Source organism: Pongo abelii, chromosome 5 (genome assembly GCF_028885655.2).
Source record: "Pongo abelii isolate AG06213 chromosome 5, NHGRI_mPonAbe1-v2.0_pri, whole genome shotgun sequence".
NCBI lineage: Eukaryota > Metazoa > Chordata > Mammalia > Primates > Hominidae > Pongo > Pongo abelii.
Window position 1 is genome coordinate 10824036 of NC_071990.2, and position 27242 is coordinate 10851277.

General features: G+C 40.5%; 1 protein-coding gene across 1 annotated transcript in view; it reads left to right on the forward strand.

Moving 5' to 3' along the window:
• Positions 1-27242, forward strand: part of SYCP2L (synaptonemal complex protein 2 like) — an 81568-nt gene that overhangs the window by 1143 nt on the left and 53183 nt on the right. Inside the window, exons 2-14 of the mRNA XM_024248059.3 lie at positions 3852-3920; positions 6193-6330; positions 6411-6534; positions 10319-10419; positions 11129-11153; positions 14984-15069; positions 15182-15270; positions 18267-18301; positions 19806-19948; positions 22445-22497; positions 23121-23166; positions 24979-25071; positions 25173-25233. Of these exons, the coding sequence (XP_024103827.3) occupies positions 3852-3920; positions 6193-6330; positions 6411-6534; positions 10319-10419; positions 11129-11153; positions 14984-15069; positions 15182-15270; positions 18267-18301; positions 19806-19948; positions 22445-22497; positions 23121-23166; positions 24979-25071; positions 25173-25233 (1063 nt within the window). The remainder of the gene's footprint in view (positions 1-3851; positions 3921-6192; positions 6331-6410; positions 6535-10318; positions 10420-11128; positions 11154-14983; positions 15070-15181; positions 15271-18266; positions 18302-19805; positions 19949-22444; positions 22498-23120; positions 23167-24978; positions 25072-25172; positions 25234-27242) is intronic.

The window sequence follows — 27242 nt, forward strand, 5'->3', positions numbered from 1 at the left end:
GAACATTACAAACATTCTCTCAGTCAGTCCTCACTCCAATCCTTCCATATAGGTGTTATCATCTTGTTTTTTTTTGTTTGTTTGTTTTTTGAGACGGAGTCTCATTCCGTCGCCCAGGCTGGAGTGCAGTGGCGTGATCTTGGCTCACTGCAACCTCCGCCTCCCGGGTTCAAACGATTCTCCTACCTCAGCCTCCCGAGTAGCTGAGACTACAGGCGCGCGCCACCACGCCGGGGTAATTTTTGTATTTTTAGTAGAGATGGGGTTTCACCATGTTGGCCAGGATGGTCTCTGTCTCTTGACCTCATGATCTGCCCGCTTCGGCCTCCCAAAGTGCTGGGATTACAGGTGTCAGCCACAGCGCCCGGCTATCATCATGTTTTTTTTTTTTTTTTTTTCTTTTTTTTTCTTTTATTGTAATTATTATTATTATTATTATTATTATACTTTAGGTTTTATGGTACATGTGCCCAATGTGCAGGTAAGTTACATATGTATACATGTGCCATGCTGGTGCACTGCACCCACCAACTCGTCATCTAGCATTAGGTATATCTCCCAATGTTATCCCTCCCCCCTCCCCCCAACCCACAACAGTCCCTGAAGTGTGATGTTCCCCTTCCTGTGTCCATGTGTTCTCATTGTTCAATTCCCACCTATGAGTGAGAATATGCGGTGTTTGGTTTTTTGTTCTTGCGATAGTTTACTGAGAATGATGATTTCCAATTTCATCCATGTCCCTACAAAGGACATGAAATCATCATGTTTTTTAAATGAGGAGACTGAAGCTCAGAGAATCTAACGATCTTTTCTGCCTAAACCATCCCACTTTCTGATTTTCCTGTCAAGTTCCTACCCACAAAAGCTGCCACATGATCTTCGCAGAAGGGGGATACCTTTCTGTGCACTAGAATGGCTCCAGAAATTCCAGAAACAGGAAGCATTTCTTTGGAATTTGCAGAGTACTGACCACCAAGGCCAGAGAAGGTTGAAAGGAGGTAGAAATAAAAATACACAGAGCATCTCTGCATACGAATTGAACTGAAGGAGAGAGAGGGCCGTGTCTATAGAGAAAAGAGGTAAAGAAGCTTAACATAAAGGCTCCTGGGAATATTTTCTTTGGGATGGGAAGTATTTCCCACTAATTCAGAATTTGTTGACAAAACTTAGAAATTATAGATACGTAGCATAGTGTTTATTTGATGTCAGTTTGTGCTATGAATTAACACCTTTTTTTTTTTTGATATGGAGTCTCACTCTGTCACCCAGGCTGGAGCACGGTGGCTCGATCTCAGCTCACTGCAACCTCCACCTCCCGGGTTCAAGTGGTTCTCCTTCCTCAGCCTTACGAGTAGCTGGGACTACAGTCACGTGCCACCGTGCCCAGCTAATTTTTGTATTTTTTAGTAGAGACGGGTTTCACCATATTGGACAGGCTGGTCTCGAACTCTTGACCTCGTGATACGCCCACCTCGGCCTCCCAAAGTGCTGGGATTACAGGCGGGAGCCACTGCGCCTGGCCTAACACCCAATTTTAATTGTAGCTTTAGCTGTTCCTCCTATCTCACTTTTGCCTCTACTCAATTATCTACTAACACAATGGTTCTTTTTCTTTGCCTTTATCATTTATTTTTAATTGACACGTATTGACACATGCACGTGTTAATAGGGTGTAGTGTGATATTTCCATATGTGTATACAATGTGTAATGATCAAATCAGGGTAATTATGCATATCAATCACCTCAAATATTTATTTCTTTGTGTTGGGAATGTTCAAAATCTACTCGTCTAGCTATTTGAAAATATACAATAAGTTGCTCATTATAGTCACCCTGCAGTACTGTCTTACTCTAGAGCTTACTCCTTCCAGCTAGCTGTAATTTTGTGTCCATTAACTAACCTCTGCCTATCTCACTTCCCCTTTTCTAGTGACCACTATTCTCTCTACTTCTATGAGATCAGCATTTTTTTTTTTTTTTGAGATGGAGTTTCGCTCTTGCTTCCCCAGCTGGAGTACAGTGGTGCGACCTTAGCTCATTGCAACCTCCGCCTCCTGGGTTCAAGCAATTCTCTTGCCTCAGCCTCCCCAGTAGCTGGGATTACAGGCATGCACCACCATGCCCGGATAATTTTGTATTTTTAGTAGAGACAGGGTTCTGTCATGTTGGCCAGGCTGGTCTCCAACTCCTGACCTCAGGTGATCTACCCACCTCGGCCACCCAAAGTGCTGGGATTACAGGCATGAGCCACCGCACCCGGCCGAGATCAGCTTTTTTAGCCTCTACATGTGATCAAGAACATGCAGTGTGTCTGTCTGTGCCCCACTTATTTCACTTAGCATAATGTCCTCCAGGCTCGTGCATGTTACCATGAATGACAGGATTTTGTTCTTTTTTCTGGCTGAAAAGTATTCCACTGGGTGAATATACCACATTTTCTTTATCCATTCATCCACTGATGGACACTTAAGTTGATTCCATATCTTGGCTATTGTGAATAGCGCTGCAGTAAACATGGGAGTGCAGATATGCCTTTGACACACTGATTTCTTTTCTTTTGGATATATCTCCAGGAGTGGGATTGCTGGATTTATGACAGTTTTTTGAGGAACCTCCATACTGTTTTCCATATTGTCTATACTAATTTACATTCCTACCAACAGTGTACAAGAGTTCCTCTTTTTCCATATCCTTGCCAGCATTTGTTGTTTTTTGTCTTGATAATGGCTAGTCTAACTGGGGTAAGATAATATCTCATTTTGGTTTTGATTTGCATTTTCCAATGATTAGTGATGTTGAGTATTTTTTCATATACCTGTTAGTCATTCGTATGTCTTCTTTGGAGAGATGTCTATTTAGCTTATTTACCCATTTTTAATTGGATTGGTTATGTTGCTGTTGAGGTGTTTTGAGTTCCCTGTATATTCTGGATATTAATGGCTTGTTGGATGCATAGTTTGCAGATATATTCTCCCATTCTGCTGGTTGTCTCTTCAGTCTATTATTTCCCTTTCTGTAAGAAGCTTTTTGGTCTGTATAATTTCATTTGTCTATTTTTGCTTTCATTGCCTGAGATTTTGAGGTCTTCTCCATAAAATCTTTGCCCAGACCGATGTCCTAAAGTGTTTCTCCTATATTTTCTTCTAGTAGTTTGGGATCTTAAGTGTAAGTTTTTAGTTTATTTTGAGTTGTTTTTTTATATGGTGAGACATGGGATCTGGTTTCATTCTTCCACATATAAATATCCAGTTTTCCCAGCACCAGTTATTGAAGAGATTGTCTTTTCCCCATGAATGTTCTTGACAACTTTGTCAAAAATCAGTTGGCTATAAAGAAGTAGATTTATTTTGGGTTTATCTATTCTGTTCCATTGGTCTATGTATGTGTCTGTTTTTATGCCAGTACCATGCTGTTTTGTTCCTATAACTTTGTAGTATATTTTGAAGTCAGGTACTATGATGCCTTAAAGACACTTTTATTTAACTTTATTTTACAAGCTCTCATTCTGAAAATGGTTTATTAGTTCAAAGCCTTTTACTTCTACTTTATAATCATCATTATAGAGTTTGTTTATTTTGTACAATTATTTATTCAAGTGATGTTTGCTTTGCTTCTTCTGATAGTTTGTATTGTATTTATCTTAGACCATGCTAAAGAAGGTTGGATAAAGTTTTTTTTTTTTTTTTTCTAAGTACTATTTTACTTAGACCTATAATATGAGCAAACAAAAATTTCTGTTCAGGAAAACAATACAAACCTTTAAATTTTTTTTTTTGCTTTATATTTAAAACTTGAAATGCATTTCTTTGAGATAAAAATTGTTTTAAAAACATATTTTTATTCCACGCAGAAAAACAAAGATCCTTTGCAGCCTATTAAGGAAGATAGGACTGGGAAGGCCCAGGATGATGCTTTCTGGGTAAAGATCAAGTTTCTTTTATAATCTGTGTGTGTGTGTGTGTATGTGTGTATGAGTGTATGTATTCTTTCTAGTTCTGTGTTCCCTGGGTCATTAGCAAACTTGTTCCTCCAGTTGCTCAAATCGGAAGCAGAGAAATCTTTATTTCTTCTCCTTCCCTAATCTCTCATGTCCAATTTATTACTATATCTAGTCAATTTACCATTAGCTATCTTACCAATATTCTAGTCTAAACTATCTTGTGCCCTGTGCTATTCTAAATGTAGATAGATAATGTTGAAGAAACTAGAAACAACTTCTACCTTTATGGAGCTTATAGACTGGCAGAGAGCCAAAGAAAGCGGGAAGAAAAAGAACAGGGTAATGAGATGGGGAATAATTGGGAGTGTTGAGGAGGCACCTGGTCTACTTAAGATGAGGTGGTCCTGGAAGATCTACCTGAAAAAGTGATGCTTAAGCTGTGATCTGAGTGGAGCCAGCCATGTGGAAAGTGGTGGGGTGAGGTAGCCCAGGCCTAGAACAGCCAGTTCAAAGGCTCCGAGGCAAGGAAGAGCTTGACTTATCCTAGGACTCATTAGCAGGGACGTCAGACTGTCAGAGATCAGATCATGACGCGTTCTGTGGACTAAAGCAAAGGACTAGGATTTTTTCTCAATGCAGAGGAAGCCATGGCAAAGTTTTGTTTTGTTTTGTTTCAACGGGATCTCACTCTGTCACCCCAGCTGGAGTGCAGTGGTACAATCATGGCTCACTGCAGCCTTGATCTCCTGGGCTCAAGTGATCCTCCTGCCTCAGCCTTCTGAGTAGCTGTGACTACAGGCATGAACCACCACACCTGGCTAGTTTTTCATTTTTTGTAGAGACTGGGTCTGAAAATATTGCCCAGGCTGATGTCAAACTTCTGGGCTTAAGTGATCCTCTTGCCTTGGCCTGCTAAAGTGCTGGGATTACAGGCATGAGCCCTGCGCCTGGCAGCGGCAGAGTTTTAAGCAGGTAAAAGGGAGTGAATTTCAGCTGAGCGATCTCACATAAGTTTGTAACCTTTCCTATCCTTGCTACTTCTATCCTGAGATAAAGAACCTAATCTCTCAGGACCGTGGTGAGGATTAAATAATAACATCTGCAGAACACTTAACACACTTGGCACAAAAAAGCTCACTGTGTGTTAACTTAAAAAAGAAAACATTCTGTTTAAATGGAATAATTTTAAATGCCATTTTCCCTTTTAATTCAGTACTAAGAATAAGTGGAATTTTGGGCTGTATATAATCAGTTGCTTCCTTATGAAAATAGTATTGTATATTATAATTTAACCTGTAGGATTTTTTTAAAGATAAAAAAATCTTATCTTTTATGGTTTAAATGTTTAAGGAAATGTCTGTTATTCAAGTATATGTATATATATATATATATATATTTTTTTTTTTTTGAGACGGAGTTTTGCTCTTGTTGCACAGGCTGGAGTGCAATAACGCAATCGCGACTCACCGCAACCTCTGTCCCAGGTTCAAGCGATTCGCCTGCCTCAGCCTCCCAAGTAGCTGGGATTACAGGCATGCACCACCACGTCTGGCTAATTTTGTATTTTTAGTAGAGATGGGGTTGCTCCATGTTGGTCAGGCTGGTCTCGAACTCCTGACCTCAGGTGATTCGCCTGCCTTGGCCTCCCAAAGTGCTGGGATTACAGACATGGGCCACTGCGCCCGGCCCTTCAAGTATATGTACGTAGAAGCATGTCTTAGCTAATGTGCAGGCAGAAAAGATGAATTTCATTCATTATGGTCAATGTGCATACTTATCTATAATTATTAGTATTATTTTTCTTCCTTCTATTATGATCATTTATGTCACTTAGTGAGTGATCATAGGTTTGAAATTTTCAGTGTTTTAGAATTCCCAACATTGCTGAGGATCTTCACCTAATGATATCTGAAACTGAAGTGTTGTTTTCCTTGGGTCAGTGGTTCCCAGACTTCAGCATGCACGAGAATCACGTGAAAGGCTCTGCCCTGAGTCTGAGTGCTAAGAAGTCCCCGGGTGATGCCAACGCTGCTGGTGGTCTAGGAACCACATTTTGGGAACTCTTGTCTTAAGCCAACGGAAACATCAATCATTTGTGAAATGATTGTTTACTATTCAAGATAGAGATCTCCATTCTATATTTACCCTATATTATTTCACACTGAATTCTTATTGATAATGAGATCAGTTAGAAATATTACTATAAAATGTTCTTGGGGAAAAAGTAATTTGCAAACTATCATCTTTCCAGCTTCAATCACTTATTACAGATGCATTCCATGATAAAGGATTTCAGAAAATAAAAGAATACTTTCAACAGAAAGAGAGCCACTTTCCTCAAAAATATAATCGTCTTCTATTATACCGTCTTGACAGATCAATAAATAAGGCAAGTTGGTTTGCTTTGTGACCAAAATATGAATGTATAATTATTTATAAGTGTTTTAACTTAGTGTGGTTTATACCTAGGAACTAGATAAAAATGAATTTCAGTCTGTGTCACTGTTGCTGAAATGTATTCAGCGATTCTTCATAGATGGCCTGAAAGAAGATGAACCTTTGCTAATTCGGCAGGGACTGATCCCAAAGATAAGTGTCCTATTTTAATTTTATATGGCTTTGGGTAACTTAGAGAACTTAGGTGGATTTAGTTGTCTAGTTAAGGTTGGTATTTTCTGTTCCTTTGAAATCCAATTTGAAAAGAAATTGATATCCATTCTTATTGCTTATATCTAACCAAAAATTAAATTCAACATACATTTCCTGGTGTACCTGCTATGCAAGGCGCTTTGGGAGTGCACAGGATCGAGTCAGACACAACCACTCCCCTTGATGAGCCTATGCAGTAATTATTATTTTAAATTATTTTAGTGAATTTGGGGGAAAATGAGTAGGAGTAGGCTCTAGAACTATTTTAATAGACTTTATTAACAAGATTAGACCTAGAAAAATGATCATCAAAAACTTTTCTTTGCCCTTGTAACACCTCACTTTTCCCATTTTCTAAACCTTGGATGAATCTGAAAAATAGCAAAAACATTTTTGCTTATTCAAAGTTACCCAAAATATCAACTTTTATTCTTTTAAAAATAATAACCAAGAGATAACACGGTGAGTGCCTTTATAACGGCATCTGGAAGTAAAGCAGAATCTGCAACATCTCTTGCTGCAGTTCCCCTCTTTTAATGGTGAGGTTTTTGCAGCCCAGAGACAAGTTTGTTTATTAGTGAGGAGATGTGGGGAAGAAGTAGGGTGGAAGGATCATCTGGCTGCTTATAATGTCTTTGATTTACCCCTTGAGCTCTAGTACCAGAAGTTTATTGAGGCCAGATTGGGCCAAGATCTGTCTTTGCCCTTTGTTACTCTCAAATGCATCTAATTATGAAGCTACCCCCTCAGGAGAGAAGGCAAACTCCAGGCTTTCCCAGACTCCTCTCAGGGACTTTAAAAGTGTTTGCAGGGGGAATTAAAGACTGTGCTTATGGAAACCGTATATATTTCATTTTGCATGTAACCTCACTTGACCTGCTGATACACTGACTTACGCAGATAACAGGAAGCAGGGGAAAGGAGATAAAAATCTCAAAGGAAATGAGGCAGAGATGTCCTAAGTGTACCTTGGAACCCTAAGCTGACCTTTTGGGGGTATGAATAGGAATTCTTCTGCACAGAGGGGTGCCTCCTTGGCCAGTTGCCATGAGAGCACACCTGAACAAAGGGGCACGAGGGCCTTTATTCCTACTCAAGTCCTGCCCCTGTACCCTTTCCCCACTGGCCGGGGTCGGGTCGTACAATCTAAACTAATTACGGTTGGCTAAACATTTGCTTTTTTTCTTTTCAAATAGGGTGGGCACGTAAAAGAAAGTGGAGAGGAAGGGGAAGGGCTGTCTGTAATGAGCTAGAAAGTTAGTCTTCTTTTCAAATAAGGAAAGGAATGTGAGCTGGTACTGATAATGCTTGGTACTGTGGTGTGCCTGGGCATCTAACAAAGGCAAAAAGGAGAAAGAAGGAGAAGAAAAAGGGGGGGGGTACTATGAATTAGAGAATAAAAGATTGATCAGATTATTTGAAGAGAAACCTCATCATATTCCACATCTTGAACTCCCAACCTCAGATGATTCACCTGCCTCGGCCTCCCAAAGTGCTGGGATTACAGGCGTGAGCTACTGCGCCCAGCCAACTCTGTAGTTCCAAAGACAATTGTGTTTGCAGACTGAACACAAAGTGTGCTTGGAAGTTCTTCTACTACATAGAATAAGAATTCCTGGCACGGTGGCTCACGCCTGTAATCCCAGCACTTTGGGAAGTTGAGGTGGGCAGATCACCTGAGGTCAGGGGTTCAAGACCAGCCTTGCCAACATGGTGTAGCCCTGTCTTTATAAAAAATACAAAAATTAGCTGGGCAGTGGTGGCACATGCCTGTAATCCCAGCTACTTGGGAAACTGAGGCAGGAGAATTGCTTAAGCTGGAGGTTGTGGTGAGCCAAGATGGTGTCACTGCACTCCAGTCTGGGTGACAGAGTGAGACCCTGTCTCCAAAACAAAACAAGCGCTACAGAAAGGAGCATCTTTAGTCCTGTACTGTAAACTCCAGGAGGATTAAGCAATGTGTCTGATACCATATTCCTAATAAGTCATGACTGTTGTGTCTGGCTTCTGTGGGGAGAAGCTGGGATGTCTGTTAGACAATGTGTGACCAGGGCACATAAATGGGTTCAGTGAGAACTTCTTGTTCCCAAGTATTGATCAGATAGTGCAGCCTTTCTGCCACTTCCATATCTCCTCAACCAGTATATTTGGGAGGGTGCTGGGAGTGCGATAGGCTTTGGAGGGATAGATGGAGTGGTGACAAAAATGTATTTAAAAAGCATAGAATTTTGAGTATGAACATAGGGAGGGAGAATATATAGCCTTAGCAGGGAGTTTTGCTGTGTAGAAGGACATTTCTTCTCTTGTGCTATTGGAGCAAAGCTTTCTTCAGCAGGTGGATGATTCAATCTAGTACAAGTATTTGTCTGATTTGAGACAAAAGAAACCTTACTTGGAAGATAGTAATGGCTTTCAAACCTTGCTGTACGTTACAGTCACCTGGAGAGCTCTCACAAACATTCTTAAACCTAAAATAGAAAACTCAGGTGGGGGTGTATCACCAGTGATTCTGATTATTGGGTCTGGGATAGGTCCCAGGCTTCGGGGGTGGGGGATGTTTCCTGACTCCCCAGGTTTTCCTAATGTACAGCCAAGGTTGAAAACTGGTTTGTTTATCTTCAGCTGGGGTGTCTCAGGTTCTTGGCCCAAAGTGTACAGAGTTTTGAAGGCCTGACTCCGGCAAGAGTTGTTTGTCAGAAACTCATGTGACCGATGTCATGTTCAACTGATGATTTCTAACTACGCCTGCGGGGTTTTTCTTATTTTTTTTTTTTCTAAGAGTGACCAATCTCAGCAAAAATCATGGGAAAAATAAGATGGCTTTTGCTTTATTGAGGAAATACTGTATATTCTGGGGTGGGGGAGGAAAGGTTGCAGAAGTTTATTTTAAATCATGCCAATCCCAGCAGTTTAATATGAAATTAGATATATATTCCTATAGGAAAAAATTCTCTAATTAGCTGTAAGCTTTTTAACAAAGAAAGATACCTAGGCCTGAGGCATATTTAATATAACCAAGAATACTTCTGAGAACTTTCCAAATTCTATATCTTCTTTGATAGTTTGTTTTCAGCAGATTCTCAGATTGCAAGATTTTTTTTCCCCCTGTGCTGGGGAGGTTCACTTATCTCTTTTTTTTTTTGGAGGCAGGGTCTCACTCTGTTGCCCAGGCTGGAGTGTAGTGGTGTGATCACAGCACTTGCTAAAGTGTTGACCTTCTGGGGTCAAGTGATCCTCATACCTCAGCCTCCCAAGTAGCTGGGACTAGAGTGTGCACCACCATACCCAGCTAATTTTTATATTTTTTGTAGAGACGAAGTTCAGCCACCTTTCCCAGGCTGGTCTTGAACTCCTGGCCTCAAGTGATCCACCCGCCTCAACCTCCCAAAGTGCTGGGATTACAGGCATGAGCCACTGGGCCTGGCCTCATTTATCTCTTAAATGTTCCTCACTAGTCCCTTTATATGAATTTCTGACATGGATCCTGGCAGGGACTCTATTTTGTGCTGATCTCTGAGAGCTTACTTATGACAGCTCTGTAGTAGTATGGCATCATCCTGAAGTGTTCTGGTGGGAGGCCTCAGAGCCAGGCCTCATTGAAATGGAATGGAATGGGAAAAGATCTTTAAGATTATTTTGTTGTAATGAGAAAATTGTCTTGTGAAATTTTATTGAATAGGCAACATTTAGTCTTAAGTAGTTACATTAGTGTCCTCCTGTGTACCTAGTTTCCTGGTTTGAAAGAACAACAGGAATTCTGACCTCGGAAGGCCTAGCCTCAGACACATCACTGATTTGTGTTATAGAAGATTTCTTTGACACTGCATTGGTAAGGATGGGATGGATGCTTCACTGAGCAGATGCCATTGGTAATTGGTAGGAATCATCAAGTTATTTATAAAACATGGTTTTCTATAATATGTAAGTTTTGTTAAAAGACTCACATGGCTGGGCGCGATGGCTCACGCCTGTAATCCCAGCACTTTGGGAGGCTGAGGTGAGTGGATCAACTGAGGTCAGGAGTTCGAGACCAGCCTGGCCAACATGGTGAAACCCATCTCTACTAAAATACAGAAATTTGCTGGGTGTGGTGGTGGGCACCTGTAATTTCAGCTACTTGGGAGGCTGAGGCAGGAGAATCTCTTGAACCTGGGAGGCGGAGCTTATAGTGAGCCGAGACCGCGCGATTGTACTTCAGCCTGGGAAACAAGAGAGAAACTCTGCCTCAAAACAAAAGACTCTCATGTTTTATTATTAGAATATTATTAATATGTGACATAGTAAGAAACAATACATATAACCAATGTTAAAAATGAGAGGTGATTTATTATCATACAAATATATTAGTCACCTGATTGAGAGTGATATGCACATTTTAAGGAAGTGATTAAGGCCCAAATAGGCTTTCTCTAAAATGCTTTTCTTCTGTAAAGTCAATGCCTGCCTGTTAGAGAAAGTTAACACTAATACATTCATGTTATGGTTTATCATGCTGTTTTAAAATAATATGAGGTTTACTTTTTCTTTCTTTTTGTTAGATTATTTCCAGGAGTAGTAGTGAAGGTAAGTATATTATTGGCTACTAATTGGCTATTAATTTTTCATTAATAGAATATTCTGGTACAGAGAAAAGAAAAATGATATGTAAAAGTAAAGTGAGTTTAAACATTTTATTTGGATTTATTGACCACCTTATGGTCATCATAGTGTCATTTGGAAATGCATTTCATTGTAGAAAAAAGTCTTGTATTTGTCTGAGAAACATTTTTATTTCTCTGCTCCTGACATATGGCTAGCTCTGTTCAGGTAATGGAAAGTCACTTTTGTCATTCAAATATGCAAAAATTTAGCTACTACTGATTTAACTTGGAGCTGATTCAGATGCCTTTCTCTGTCTTTCAAGAGTGTAAAAGGTAAAATTTTAGAAACTTTGGAGGATAGATTGATTGTGTTCCATTTAGCTCAAGTTAAAGGTAATTATGCTGGGTGTGGTGGCTCACGCCTGTATTCCCAGCACTTTCAGAGGCTGAGGAGGGAGAACTGATTGCATCCAGAAGTTCGACACTAGCCTGGGCAACATAGTGAGACCCCCATCTCTACAAGAAATAAAAAATTATTGGGGTGTGGTGGCATGCACCTGTAGTCCCAGCTACTTGGGAGGGTGAGGTGGGAGGATCACTTGAGCCCCAGAGTTTGAGGCTGCAGTGAGTCATGATCGTGCCACTCCACTCTAGCCTGGGTGACAGCGAGATCCTGGCTCAAAAAAATGTAATTTGACATTTGAATTATGATACCATGGATTCAAAGATGCACTTAAATATTTAAACATTTTGGAAATTGGAGCCATCTTGATATGTCATTTTCCTATGTTACATGTTTTTAGTTTTGTTCTGAAAGGCTGTCATTAATTGACACTACATTCTGCAATGGATGGTATCTGGTAGTTGAGGAAATTCAGTACCAGAAGCTTAAGCATGCCCTGTGCTTGGTTGACTTTAAAACTTGGTTGACTTTGTTGGTCCTCATAATTCAAGGCAGTGGTTCCAAACATTTTCAAGTCAAAGTTTTATGATCATCACAATGACAGTTACTCTCTTTAAAACTGGTTGATAAAATGCACACTGGTAAACTACTTTGATTTTTGTAACATTTTAAAATAAGCTTGCTTTGTATTAATCCCAACAATATGTATATACTGCATATTTGAAAAACAATGCAGATATGAGCTATATATTCACTCTGTGGTCATTGCTTGGTGCATTTATGGGTTCACATAATGCTATAATGACTTTCATTGCCCCCGGTAGAGGAAACACTGTTCTAGATGACTGTGTTAGTCCAGTTAGGCTGCCATGACAAAATGCCATCAATTGGGAGGCTAAGCCAACAGACATTTATCTCTGGAGGCTGGGAGTAAGAGATTAGGGTACCAGCATAGTTGGATTCTGGTGATGGCCTCTTTCTGGCTTCTTGCTGTGTGCCTACATGGTGGGCAGAGACCTGGCTTCTTGCTGTGTGCTTACAAAGTGGACAGAGAGCCAGAGCCAGAGCTCTTTCTTTTTCTTTTCTTTTTTTTTTTTTTTTTTTTGTTGAGACAGTCTCACACTGTTGGCTCAGACTGGAGTGCAGTGGCACGTTCTCAGCCCACTGCAACCTCTACCTCCCGGGTTCAAGCAATTCTCCTGCCTCAGCCTCCTGAGTAGCTAGCATTACAAGTGTGTGCCACCACGCCTGGCTAATTTTTGTATTTTTAGTAGAGATGGGGTTTCACTATTTTGGCCAGGCTGGTCTTGAACTCCTGACCCCAGGTGATCCACCCACCTCAGCCTCCCAAAGTGCTGGGATTACAGGCATGAGCCATCACACCTGGACTGAGCCAGAGCTCTTATAAGCACACTCATCCCATATTGAGGATCCCACACTCGTGACCTCATCTGAACTTCCCTTACCAAAGGCTGCATCTCAAATACCATCACACTGAGGGTTAAGGCTCCAACATATGAATTTCGGGGGGACACAGTCCCATCTATAGCAACGACAATTTGTGCTTGGAGCCCACTCTGGTCACCTTAGCGGGGCTGGCCTCTTTGCAAGTGACAGGTTTTCACATGTGGCCTTTGACAGTTGTCTTGTGCGAGCTTTATGCCCAGGCTCTGCAGAGCTACTGTCTAATCCCTCTCTCCGAAGTAAAAAGATGTTTTCACTGAATTTCTTCTCACCTCCTTCTGCAATTGATACAATTAATCACTCCTTCCTTTTTGTTCTGAAACTTATGTCTTCTTATTTATTTTTATGATTCTTTTGTTTGTGTTCTGCTATATGGATTATGACTTTCTTTCACAGTTTATCCCTCTCTAGTGATTTGAATGGCTTATGTCCTACTTTTATTTTACTGGTAGTTACCCTTAATTTAATTACTAACATCAAAAATTGATGGTACCTTATTTCTTCTTCTTTGTATATGACAACAAGTTTAATGTGTTAAAGAAATGTAAGAGTATTAGGCTGTGGGAGGGACAGGGTCAGAGCTTTTCATCGTTTGAAGATGTCTTTCTGGCTTTTATACAATATTACTCTCACTTTGCAGGCTGTGCCCGTTACAATCCTGTTGCATTATCTTCTGATATTAAGGGTTGAAAGCACGTTTATTTTACATGGTTCTTGGTGACTTATTTTGAATCCAAATCTTACTTTAGCTCAGGAAAATTTGTTCTTTGATACTTTTATTACAGCAGAGTTACTCAATTTTTGCAATATAGATATTTTGAACTGGGTAATTCTTTGTCGTGGGTGCTATCCTGTGCATCAGAGGGTGTTTGGCGGCATCCTTGGCCTCTACCCTCTAGATGCCAACAGCATCCATCCCCACGTCATGACAACCAAAAACATCTCCAGACATTGCTAAGTGTCCCCCATGGGGCAAAATCATCTTTAGTCAACAACTACTGAGGTAGAGTGCTTTGGGTGTATTTAACAGAATATCTAGTTCAAATAGGCTTAAATGATAAAGACAACTTACTGGCTCAAGGGACTGAAAAGTCCAGAGGCGGGCAGTTTGGAAATAGAGTGGCTCTGCTCCATTTCTCTGCAGCCCTTTCAGTTCTGCCTTTCTCAGAGTCTAGTCTTTGCTTTCAAGGTGGTTTCCCTTGTTGGTTGCAACCAGAACTTTGTGCTTCCTGGTTCACATCTCGGGGAGAAAGTTTCACTTTCCTCAACCAGCAAACGAAAGCCCTAGCTTTGCTCTGATTGGATGCCCTGCCCTCCAGATGAACCAGTCACTATGAAAAGATAATGGGCCACCTCTGCCTAGTTTAAGCCAGTCCGGATTTACCCCTGGAACTGATCGATCTCACTCAAATAGCACAACTGCTCCATAACAGAGGAGTGGGGAAGGATGGTGGGCAGGCCACCAAAAAGTCCATTACAGTTACTTTCTGTTCCCTCTTTGTAAGATTATCTGTCGCATCTTTGTTTTTATCTGCATATGCATCTTTTCCTCACTCATTTTTTCCCCTGCATTTTGACAGCAGTTCTCAAGTTCTTAGAAGAAGAATTAATTACCCGGCTTGAAATACCAATATTGCCAAACTTGAGAAAGTCTGCTGTAATAAAAGTATCAAAGAATTAATTTTCCTGAGCTAAAGTAAGATTTGGTTTCAAAATAAGTCACCAAGAACCATGTAAAATAAACGTGTGTATGCATGTGTGCACATGCTCACAACCCTTAATACCAGAAGACAATGCAACAGGATTGTAAGGGGCACAGCCTGCAAAGTGAATTATATTGTAGAAAAGCCAGAAAGACATCCTCAGTGAAAAGCTCTGACCATGTGTAGGAGTCATTTTCTTACTCTTTCAAACATAAATTTGATTCTTTGAAATTATACTTTCAGGGAAAATTCAGATGTTGGATTCCTTCCTACTTAGCTTAGGATTCCTGGTGACAGAAAAGACTGTAAATCATTTGCTTCAACAGGAGGTGAGTTGCAAGTAACAAAACAAATAACAGCAGCTCCAGAAACCTTAGAGAAGATCATACATAGGTCTCTGTTTTGTTTCTTCTCCATGAATGTCTTCTCAATTCCAAAAAGGGCTTGAAGACTTTTAACTGCATTTTGCACGCTGTCCCTCGGGAAGAGAGAAAAAAATTCCCTTTGTCAGAAGGCATGTGTCATCTTATGTAAGTGACTTTGTATAAGTTACGTGCTATAGTAAGGGTAAAATCTCTCGTGATTGTATGACTTCAGTCTGTGTTCTACTTAGACCTGATTATGTCCTTTCTCTCTTTGGTAAATGCTTTGTGCACCTATTATGTGTCAGGCATTATGCTTGGTGATAAAGAGGGGCTGAGAAAAAGAAGACATTGCGGCCAGGCACGGTGGATCACAGCCTGTAATCCCAGCACTTTGGGAGGCCGAGGTGGGTGGATCATGAGGTCAGGAGATTGAGACCATCCTGGCTAACACGGTGAAACCCCATCTCGGCCGGGCGCGGTGGCTCACGCCTGTAATCCCAGCATTTTGGGAGGCCGAGGCGGGCGGATCATGAGGTCAGGAGTTCAAGACCATCGTAGCTAACACAGTGAAACCCCATCTCCACTAAAAATACAAAAAATTAGCCGGGTGTGGTGGCGGGCGCCTGTAGTCCCAGCTACTCGGGAGGCTGAGGCAGAATGGCGTGAACCTGGGAGGCGGAGCTTGCAGTGAGCTGAGATCGTGCCACTGCGCTCCAGCCTGAGGGCAACAGAGCAAGACTCTGTCTCAAAATAATAATAATAAAAAAAACCCATCTCTACTAAAAATACAAAAAATTAGCTGGGCGTGGTGGCACACACCTATAGTCCCAGCTATTCAGGAGGCTGAGGCAGGAGAATTGCTTGAACCCGGGAGGTGGAGGTTGCAATGAGCTGAGATTGCACCACTGCACTCCAGCCTGGGTGACAGAGCGAGACTCTGTCTCAAAAATAAATAAATTAATTAAAAAAAAAGACATTGCTAGATTTTTCCTTTTTAATAATTATGAAGTATTTTTTTTTTCTTTTTGCATCAACGTTGTGAGGCAAAATGCTTTTTCAGGCTATATTTTTTCATTGTGAATGTGAACTAAATTAGTGACTCATGGGAGAATGTTAAGAGTATAGACCGTAGAACCTGCGTGGCTTCAAATCCTAGTTTTGCCACTTTTGCCAGTTGTCTATGAGCACAGCTCTAACTTCATCTTACCTCAGTTTGTTTGCCTGTAAAATGGAGTCAAAGTAATACCTACTTGATAGAGTTATTGTAAAGGTTAAATCAAGCAATCCATGTAAAGTGATGAGCACAGTATCTGCTAAAGAGGAAGTGCCCCAAGGTTTCCAGTAGCTACACTAATGGGGCATGGAATTTTGATTGCTTTTCAAGTGATAGATTTTTTGTTTTTTGGTGACCCAAAGTCACTGTTGCATAGTTCCTGGGACATGAGATTTGGAGGTAAGGTTGTAATATGTGACCATAGAAACAACAAAACCAGCACTGTGTTTTGAAGTTGGAACCTGAACCTGTGACTGCGCTAACAACCAGCCAGCATGGAGGACATCATTGTGGCACATCGTTTACGGGCCTGAAATGGGTGATTTGTGAGCATGAAACTCACTGCCATCGTGTTTGTCCATTTAGTCTTTGCAGGATATAGTTTTTACACAGAATTTTTCCTAAACAAATTTTTATTTAATACGTTAGTGAAATCACTACTCTTAGTGGTGTATTTAGATTTGGAGAGCAGCTGATCTCATGTTTTCGCCTAAGTTTTCAAACTAATCTTTGAACACACTACCTTGTTGTCTGTGTGTTCTAGAAAGTCTGGAATGTTCTGGACTTCAAAGGTAAAACCTGCAAGTATAAAATTAAGCAGAATTAATTTTGCTCAGCGGTACTGTTTCCTGGTTTCTATTTAATAGTAACAAGTTGAGCTGCTTCTTACAAGAGACTGAACTCTATTACAAGGTTTCTCAACAAATCTGTTCTTTAAAATGGGAGTTATTTCAGGCGTTAAAAGATCGACTCGGCCAGGCATGGTGGCTCACACCTGTAATCCCAGCACTTTGGAAGGCTGAGGTGGGTGGATCACTTGAGGTCAGGAGTTCGAGACCAGCCTGACCAACATGGTGAAGCCCTGTCTCTATTAAAAATACAAAACATTAGCTGGGTGTGGCGGGCACCTGTAATCCCAGCTACTTGGGAGGCTGAGGCAGGAGAATTGCTTGACCCTGGGAGGCAGAGTGCATTGCAGTGAGTCGAGATCGTGCCACTGCACTCCAGCCTGGGTGACAGAACCAGACTTGGTCTCAAAATAGAAAAAGAAGAAGATCGACTCACACTTGTTAGCATTTATTTGAAATTCTGAGTGAATATACAATTCAAGAGTGCATTAGTTACAATAATGTAATAACTTAATTCTATTACATCTCTAAATTATTATTACCATTTTTTTTTTTGAGTCGGAGTTTCACTCTTATTGCCCAGGCTGGAGTGCAATGGCACGCTCTCGGCTCACTGCAACCTCCGCCTCCCGGGTTCAAGAAATTCTCCTGCCTCAGCCTTCCGAGTAGCTGGGAATACAGGCATGTGCTGCCATACCCGGCTAATTTTGTGTTTTTAGTAGAGATGGGGTTTCTCCATGTTGGTCAGGCTGGTCTCCAACTCCCAACCTCAGGTGATCTGCCCGTCTCGGCCTCCCAAACAGCTGGGATTACAGGCATGAGCCACTGCGCCCAGCCTAGATTAGTTTTTAAAATCAGATCAAGCAGCTCATAGGAAAGAATCACTGTCGTATCATTTCCTGCAGGTATCAAACTGTGTAAAAGGACATACGCCCTCACAGGTTGGTGCGGTGATTATAAAACTCCAGAATTAATTTGATGAACCCTTAGGAATCATCAAGTTGAATTCACTTTACAAGAGGGAAAACAGAACCTCAGAGTGTGTATAGTGTTCTAGCATCTTAAAAAATAACATCTAGATCATTAATATATAAACTTGAGAAGGTTTTTCCATAAATATGTGTTGGCATTAAGGAAATTTTGATGCTGAATTTGAAATAGTTTCAGAAACATATATTTTGGTTTTAAAGTTTAATGCCAGTAAAGTTTTACCTCTTGATGTTCACTTCAGTTAAATGTGATTTATCTAAATGTTTCAGGAAAGACCTTGCAAGGACACTCTTGACTGTGGGTGGTAAGAAATTTTAGAATTTTCAGTATTAGAATATTAAATATTGGACACTGGGGGTTTTATGAGCATCTTGGGACTGTCGGGAATAAATTATGGTTAAATTGAAGATAGGAATTAGGTTTTATTTTAAATTTATTTTGAGAGATTTTAGCATGCTGAAAACTGTAAAGTATAATTCGTGAATACTCATTTATTCACCAGCCAGCTTTGTCAAAATTTAGCATTTTACCACATTAGCTTCAAGTATATTTTTAAAGAAAAAAAAAACAGTGTCATGGATAAAGTCCCCTGTGTCCATGTTCCTCATCCCATTTCCCTCTCCTTGACTCAGATTTGTTTTTCGTTCCCAAGCATATTTTTCTGCTTTTACTCTGTAGATCCCTAAACAACATGCATTATCATTTTGCAGATTTTAAAAGCATTCTATAAATGCCATTCCTTGGGCTGCAACTCCCTTTTTTTACCCTTAGAATTCTTTGAAATTTAAACATGTTGCTACATGTAGTTTTAGTTTATTTGCTGTGAAATACTACAAGTTATTTTGGGATTTTATTTTGTAGTAGAAACTTTTTTTTTTTTTTGATGGAGTTTTGCTCTTGTTGGCCAGGCTGGAGTGCGATGGCACGATCTCGGCTCACTGCAACCTCCGCCTCCCGTGTTCAAGCGATTCTCCTGCCTCAGCCTCCCAAGTAGCTGGGATTACAGGCATGCAACGCCATGCCTGGCTAATTTTTGTATTTTTAGTAGAGATGGGGTTTTACCACGTTGGCCAGGCTGGTCTCGAACTCCTGACCTCAGGTGATCCGCCTGCCTTGGCCTCCCAAAGTGCTGGGATTATAGGCATGAGCCACCACGCCTGGCCAGTAGAAACATTTTTAAGGCTGTTTGATGATTTGCTTTGGATGAGTATTTTAATGTATCTAAAATATAACACCCATAAATATTATTTATTTAAAAATTGTTATATGCCAACCTCTTGTTTAGATTTTTATTGTATTTCTTAAATACTGAATTTAAATGATTTTGGCTAGGCTTGATGGCTCATGCCTACAATTCCAGCACTTTGGGAGGCTGAGGTGGGCAGATTGCTTGAACCCAGAAGTTCAAGACCAGCCTGGCCAACATGGCAAAACCTTATCTCTACTAAAAACATAAAGATTAGCCAGGCATGATGACACATGCCTGTAATCCCAGCTTCTTGGAGGCTGAGGCAGGAGAATCACTTGAACCCAGGAGGCGAAGGTTGCAGTGAGTTGAGATTGGGCCACTGCACTCCAGCCACCACTGCACTCCAGGGCGACAGAGTGAGACTATCTCAAAAAAAAAAAAAAAAAGAATTTAAATGATTCTAATTACTCCAGGATGCGTCTTGCTGTGGTAACTTTTTAAGACACAATGCTAGGCTTCTCAGATGGAGTTTCTTAGAGCAAGTGCTAACTCTGGAACTCATTTTTTCTTTTGCTTTGTGCCCAGAGTTATCTGTGTCTACCATGTTTTTAATCTCTAGATTATGACCAGCAGGTTGCTATTTCTGAAGCACTGTGTAGACTGACGATTAAAAAATCAAGGGATGAACTTGTCCATAAATGGTTTGATGATGAAGTCATTGCTGAAGCTTTCAAAGAAATTAAGGATCGAGAATTTGAGACGGTGAGATTCCTGGCCATGCGAATTTCTTATTAGCCAATATTTATTAAGCATCCTCTGAGAACTTTGCACTGGGCTTACGGGAGGATTTTTTTGCTTAAGTGTGATTACACTGCTATTCTTAAACTTGTTTCTCACTTAGGAGAAACAATTTGAAGGCAATATGAACAGAATATTTGTGAGCTAGATATAGGGATACAGATAGGTTTTTTTTTTTTTTTTTTTTTTTTTTTTTTTTTTTTTAAGACAGAGTCTTACTTTGTTACCCAGGCTGGAGTATAGTGGCGCAATCTCAGCTCACTGCAACCTCTGCCTCCTGGGTTCAAGTGATTCTCCTGCCTCAGCCTCCCAAGTAGCTGGGATTACAGGCGCCTGCCACCACGTCTGGCTAATTTTTTATTTTTAGTAGAGACCAGGTTTAGCCATGTTGGCCAGTCTTATCTCGAACTCCTGACCTCAGGTGATCTGCCCACCTTGGCCTCCCAAAGTGCTGGAATTATAGGTGTGAGCCACCATGTCCGTCCAGGACTTCTTTATAGGAGACAGAACTAGGTGAATTTGATGGCTCCAGTTAAAAAAAAAATGTCTTGGAAGGGTGAGCAATTTCCAATGAACCTTGAATGGTAGGAAGAATTGAAGAAGAAATCAGAGCATTTTTGCCTGGCAGAAGGCAGCTGCTGTGATGGCAGGAGGCTGAAATGGATATGGCCTGGCAGAGAAGTATTATGGGGTGGTTGTCTTCTGAGCCATCCGGCCTGTACAATTTGGAGAAACAATACTTTTTAGTGTCTTCTCTGCAACTGGGCTTCCTGTGATTGTGTCCTCAAGCCGCACAAAAATAGCTTATGGCTTTGTTGTGTATTCACCTTCATCTTAAAATAGCTAAAACATTTTCCCTCTTCTTTTAAAAAGTTCTTAAAATGAGGGTTAGACTCTTGTAGGAAAAGGTAAAATTCTTAATAACAGTACTCATGTTGACAAAACCTTTCTGGTCAAAACTCCCATGTGATCAAGATTTTTATTAAATATGGACTTTTATATTTCCTCAGACTCTGAGCCTACTGTCATATACTGCATAAAGTAATTATTTAGCCAGGATTCAGTATAATCTCAGTGGAAAGACCATGAGCTTTGGGGCTATCCCAAACTGGGTTGAACCTAGAGTTTGAGCCCCACCTCTCCAATTTATGGGATGTATGCATTTTGGCAAGGTAGTTGACTTGTGAAGCCTGAGTGACCTCACCTGTAAAATGGGACTAAAGCCCACCTCAAAGTCTTGAGAACTCAATGAGAGAAACTGAAAGGTCTAGAGCTGTTGTAGGCACTCACGTGTTAATTTCCTTTCTGCTCTTTGTCATTTCTCATTTGCAGGAAAATTTGATGAAAATAGAGAAAAGTAATTATCTTGTTTCCAAAATCATTTCCTTCCCCAGAGCTATCAACTTCTCAATTGAATTTTTTTTTGTTTTTGTTTTTCTTTTTTTTTTTTTGAGACAGAGTTTCGCTCTCGTCGCCCAGGCTGGAGTGCAGTGGCGCGAACTCGGCTCACCGTAACCCCCGCCTCCTGGGTTCAAGCAGTTCTCCTGCCTTATCCTCCCAAGTAGCTGGGATTACAGGCATGTGCCACCACTCCCGGCTAATTTTGTATTTTTAGTAGAGACGGAGCATCTCCATGTTGGTCAGGCTGGTCTCCAACTCCCAACCTCAGGTGATCTGCCTGCCTCAGCCTCCCAAAGTGCTAGGATTACAGGCGAGAGCCACCGCACCCAGCCGGAATTGCTTTTTTACATGAAAGGCTTACACTGCTGATGTCCGTTTACTCCTGAATGGCAGATCAGGAGCATAAGGAGTGTTGACTAAAACAGTCAATCCTTGCTAACAAAAGGGAACAAAAACTTGGATCTGTGTCTCTTTGTTTTTAGAATGTTGGGGGGCAACAAATTTCTTCCTGAGAGCTATTGGTTAGGAGAACTCTAATAATAGTCTTTGTTCTTAGAACATATGCTAGGAGAAGGCAGTGAGATAGAGAACTCCCAAAAAGGAAAGTTGGCAGTAGATAATACACCCAGATCAACCCAAAGTTGATAAATTGTATAGGTTTGTGGTTGGTTTGTGCTGTGCAGGTGTTAACGGAGGTGGATGCCCCATGGGTTGGTCAAATATTGTAACCTAGGTCATCAGTAAGATGTATTTATCTTGATTATGCTTCTGACCCAGTGAAACATAACCAGGCATTTAACTTTTGGAGACCTAAGTATTCCCTAGCTGAAAATCTAATGGCTGCAGGGAGCAAAGGTTCCTTCTAGAAACATGATCCTGGAGCCTCCTCTTTGTGGCATGAAGTATTGTTAACATATAATAACAAATCCTTGTAAAGCCTCATTGATGTTACTGCATCCTGGTCATTTAGAAGCAAACACTGGCCTCTGTATGCTAAGGTAGTATTAACTAAGACATCCTGATTTTTTAATAAAAGAGTTTATATCATTTGCTTTGAAGGACAGTAGACGTTTTCTCAATCACCTAAACAACAGACTCGGTGACCAAAGAAGGTAAGTTGTGTCTCTGAGCATTATTGACTAGTTGTATTCTGAAAATGTCTAATATTTTAAAAGAACAGTTTAGGGTCTGTTTCATTTTAGGAGAGAATATCGGGTACATCATTTACGGAGTATACTGAGTTGTCCATTGAGTAGAAACCTGAGAAGATCAGACCCTTTCTGCCTAGTGGCTTGTTGGACTGTGTTTAAAAATTACTTCTATCAGTTTTATTATATTTGTGACTTGGGGTATTTTAAAATAATACATTCTTTAAAGAGTTCATAGACCTTATGAAGAACAATTTCCTGACTTGAGGTTGCTGGAGGTAGTTGTATCATGAACAGTTAAGTCCTTGGTCAGACAATATTTGCTAAATTCACTCCTTTTGTTTGGGAATCTGGCTGAGTAACTGGGTTGAGATATAGTACTAGTAAACCTGGCTTACTGGCTACCAGATGGAGATTTGAAATCTACCCATAGTAGGTCTCCATTTGCAGGCTTGAAACCCTCTATCATACTCTGTACGAGGAGACTTAATGGCATACTCTAGTTATAAGTGCTTGTTGTGGAACGTCTATAGATGTGTTTAAGGTTCATTCATATTTTATTTTTTTAATTGTGAGGTATTTTGCAGGGTGTATTCATTTCCGTGTATTGCTGCTTTTGCTGATGAGCGTGAGGTATGTTCATCTCTCTTGGAGGTCCTGAGGGTGGTGTGCAGTGAAACCAGGAATTAGATTTATATGGTTAGATCAAATTTTTGCTCTCATAACTCAAAAGGGCTTTTTAAAAAAAGATGTCAACGTCTTCTAATGACCTCAGTTCGCAAACCAGTCATACCATACCCTAACCAGAATCCATTACCAGTAAGTTTAAGGGCTCTACTATTACTACTGGAAAAAGGAATTTTAGGGTCTGTACTGTGTACATGCGGACAGTTACAGGAAGCTTGCCTCATTTTACCCTATTCATGGGTAACATAATTCATGCGTAGACTGGGGTAAAAAGGATGATTTCCTTGCTTCTTTCCTTCCAGTTTATGCACTGTCCTCTTATTCTCAACAATTGGGGCCACTGTCCTTTCTCTCTCTCTCTCATTGTACCTTGCACTTTATAGTCCAAGGTTGACCAGTTTCTTCCCCACCCCCCATTTGGTTTCTAGAGGAACAAGGTCCTTCATATAAAAGGGCCCCAACCTACAGCATCTCAGTTTCAGGCTAAAATATTTAGAGGTCTTGGAAGCTTGACTTTGTTTGAGTGTCCTGGACCCTGTCTTCAGAATGTCCTCATTCATCATTTATTTGTTTTGGGTTCAGAGTCCCCTTCTTGGCCTCTCAGAGCTAAACTTTCAACTCATGGCTACACTACACATTCCTTCTTTCTAGAACTGAGTCTGGTAGGCTGATTCCTGTGTCTCAATTCTGTGTATTTTCCCTCTGGTTGTCTGAAGATTCTGCTCTCTGTTTGGTTTTTCTTCTTTCTGTGACATCTAGATTTCCATTCACTTCCATCAGGGCCCTTACCCTGACCCTTACATTGGCTTCCAGGAACATGTATTGTGGGTGAAAGCCCTCATTCACCTCTGTAGCTATTAAAAGGTAGACATGTGTGATACAAAGGAAAGATGTCCAAGAAATACAACTTATTGGAAAATTGGATTGTAGGATAGTAAGTCTAGTGTTTTATCTGTTGTTGGGGGAATAAAAGCTTTCTATATACTTTTTTTTTTTTTTTTTGAGACGGAGTCTCGCTCTGTTGCCCAGGCTGGAGTGCCATCACGTGATCTCGGATCACTGCAAGCTCCGCCTCCCGGGTTCACGCCATTCTCCTGCCTCAGCCTCCCGAGTATACTTTTGATATATGTCTAGAAAACATCTGGGAGGAAACAAAGGCATTGTTAATGGTGCCTATGGAAAGGTACTTATGAAAAGCTGAGGGGCAGCGAAGATGTTTACTGTTTCTATAAACACCATACTGTTAGAATCTTTCTTCCCCTGTTTTAACTATGAGCATCTATTTATTTTAGAATAATTAAAATGAAGGAAATTCAAAGTCTTCAAGTCTTAGCTCTACTCTAATGGTTGGAAGATAGATGGCAAATCACTCATGTTTGGTTACAGTATCTCCTTCTCTAGAAGTTTCCATCCATATGCAGTGTGGCTTGTTACTGATTCAACATAGAACTGTTTTCTCCTTGATTTTCATTAGAAAAAAAATTGTGCGGATAGAATCATGTGACACATTTAAATATCTATTAAATATGCTAAGGATAGTGGGATTTTTGGAGGGTTGAGGAAGAAATGGCTGAGTTCTATAAAATTGAGATCCTTCTGTTTTGCACAAAAGAGTCAGTCAATAAAGAGAGGCCCTATAATGCTAGGATAATGCTGTTCCAGGAAAAGCACAAATTCTGTTTTCAAGGGATTAATGTTTATCTGAGCCTATAGCATGATTTTTATGTGTATAATTCATGCTGAAATGATCTCTTACAGATGAGAAAACCAGCGGATGAAAAATTAGAGAAATTTTGGATCGACTTCAACCTAGGAAGTCAGAGTGTCACTTTTTATATAGACAATGCTGAGGTAATGATGTTCGATTCTTGGTTAGAACTAAGCCTTTAGAGATCATTTTTATGTAAGTATGTGTTTTGCACTCATGAATTTCACTTATTTATTTTCCCAAGAATACTCTATGGGACTCAGTGACACTTCCGAAGGAAGCAGTGATGAATTTCAGCATAATAGGTAAAACGATACAATTAAACAACCCACGTCCAGTTCCAAATATTATTTCTGTTGTATTTGCAGTGTGTATTTATTTAATTCTAGGGCATATTTTGACCATGCCTTGAGGTGGGAAGGCTGTATGGTATTATAGAAGGTGTGCTGTCACAGGTTTGTGACTTCTATGCTTTGTGACTTTGGGATTAAATTATTTGTCTAGTTTTTTCATTTTAAAAATGTTTATAGATCCTCAAAAAATTGAAAGTAGAACTACCATATGATCCAGCAATCAATTAACAATGCTTTTCCCCAAAGTGCTGCTTTGGTTTGAAAGAGTCTGATGGGGAGAGGAGAACATGTCATCTTAGGTTCCTCTGTTGATAAACCTAGAAAATCAGGTAGTAAATTGTGGTAAGGAAGACATCTAGCAAGAAGGGACATGGCTGTCAGGAAATGAAGGTGCCTGCCCCCTCTATGGAGATGGATTGCCAGGCTCTCTTGTAGTGGTTAGGATCAAGGGCTTTGCAGATCAGAGATTTTGATTTGCATTCCCCTGATCATTAGTGATGTTGAGCATCTTTTCATGTTTTCTGGCCATTTGTATATCTTCTTTTGAGAATTGTCTATTCATGTCCTTAGCCCACTTTTGGATGGAATTTTTTTTTTCTTGCTGAATTGTTTGAGTTCGTTGTAAATTCTGGATGTTAGTCCTTTGTCAGATGTATAGATTGTGAAGGTTTTCTCCCACTCTGTGGGTTGTCTCTTTACTCTGCTGACTGTTCCTTTTGCCATGCAAAAGATCTTTAGTTTAATTAAGTCCCAGCTATTTATCTTTGTTTTTATTGCATTCGCTTTTGGCTTTTTGGTCATGAAATCCTTGCCTAAGCCAATGTCTAGAAGGGTTTTTCCAATGTTATCTTCTAGAATTTTTTTTTTTTTGAAGTGGAGTTTTGCTGTTGTTGCCCAGGCTGGAGTGCAATGGCGCGATCTTGGCTAACCACAAACTCTGCCTCCCGGGTTCAAGCGATTCTTCTGCTTTGGCTTCCTGAGTTGCTGGGATTACAGGCATGCGCCACCATGCCTGGCTAATTTTTTATATTTTTAATAGAGATGGGGTTTCTCCCTGTTGGTCAGGCTGGTCTCGAACTCCTGATCTCAGGTGATCCGTCCACCTTGGCCTCCCAAAGTGCTGGGATTACAGGCGTGAGACACCGTGCCTGGCCTCCTTAGAATTTCTAAGCAAACACATAGTTAGATGAGCTTGCAGCACAGAGAGTGCCTCATGGAAAGAAAGTAAATGTTATAATTGCATTCCTTTTTTTTTTTCTTCAACTTTTATTTTAAGTTCATGGGTACATGTGCAGGATGTACAGGTTTGTTACACAGGTAAGTGTGTGCCATAGTGGTTTGCTGCACAGATCATCCCATCACCTAAGTGTTAAGCCCAGCATCCATTAGTTGTTCTTCCTGATGTTCTCCCCCAGCATACCCAGGCCCCAGTATGTGTTGTTCCCCGCAATGTGTCCATGTGTTGTCATCATTCAGCTCCCACTTATAAGTGAGAACATGCAGTGTTTGGTTTTCTGTTCCTGTTTTAGTTTGCTGTGGATGATGGCTTTGAGCTTCATCCATGTCCCTGCAAAGGACATGATCTTATTTTTTTTATGACTGCATAGTATTCCAAGGTGTGTATATACCACATTTTCTTTATCCAGTCTATCATTGATGGGCATTTAGATTGATTCCATGTCTTTGCTGTTGTGAATAGTGCTGCAATGAACATAGATGTACTGTATTTTTATAATAGAATGATTTATTTTCCTTTGGGCATATATCCAGTAATGGGATTGCTGGGTCAAATGGTATTTCTTTCTCTAGGTCTTTGAGGAATCACCACACTGCCTTCCACAATGGTTGAACTAATTTACACTCCCACCAATAGTGTAAAGCGTTCCTTTTTCTGCACAACCTTGCCAGCATCTGTTGTTTGACTTTTCATAATAGCCATTCTGACTGGCATGAGATGATAT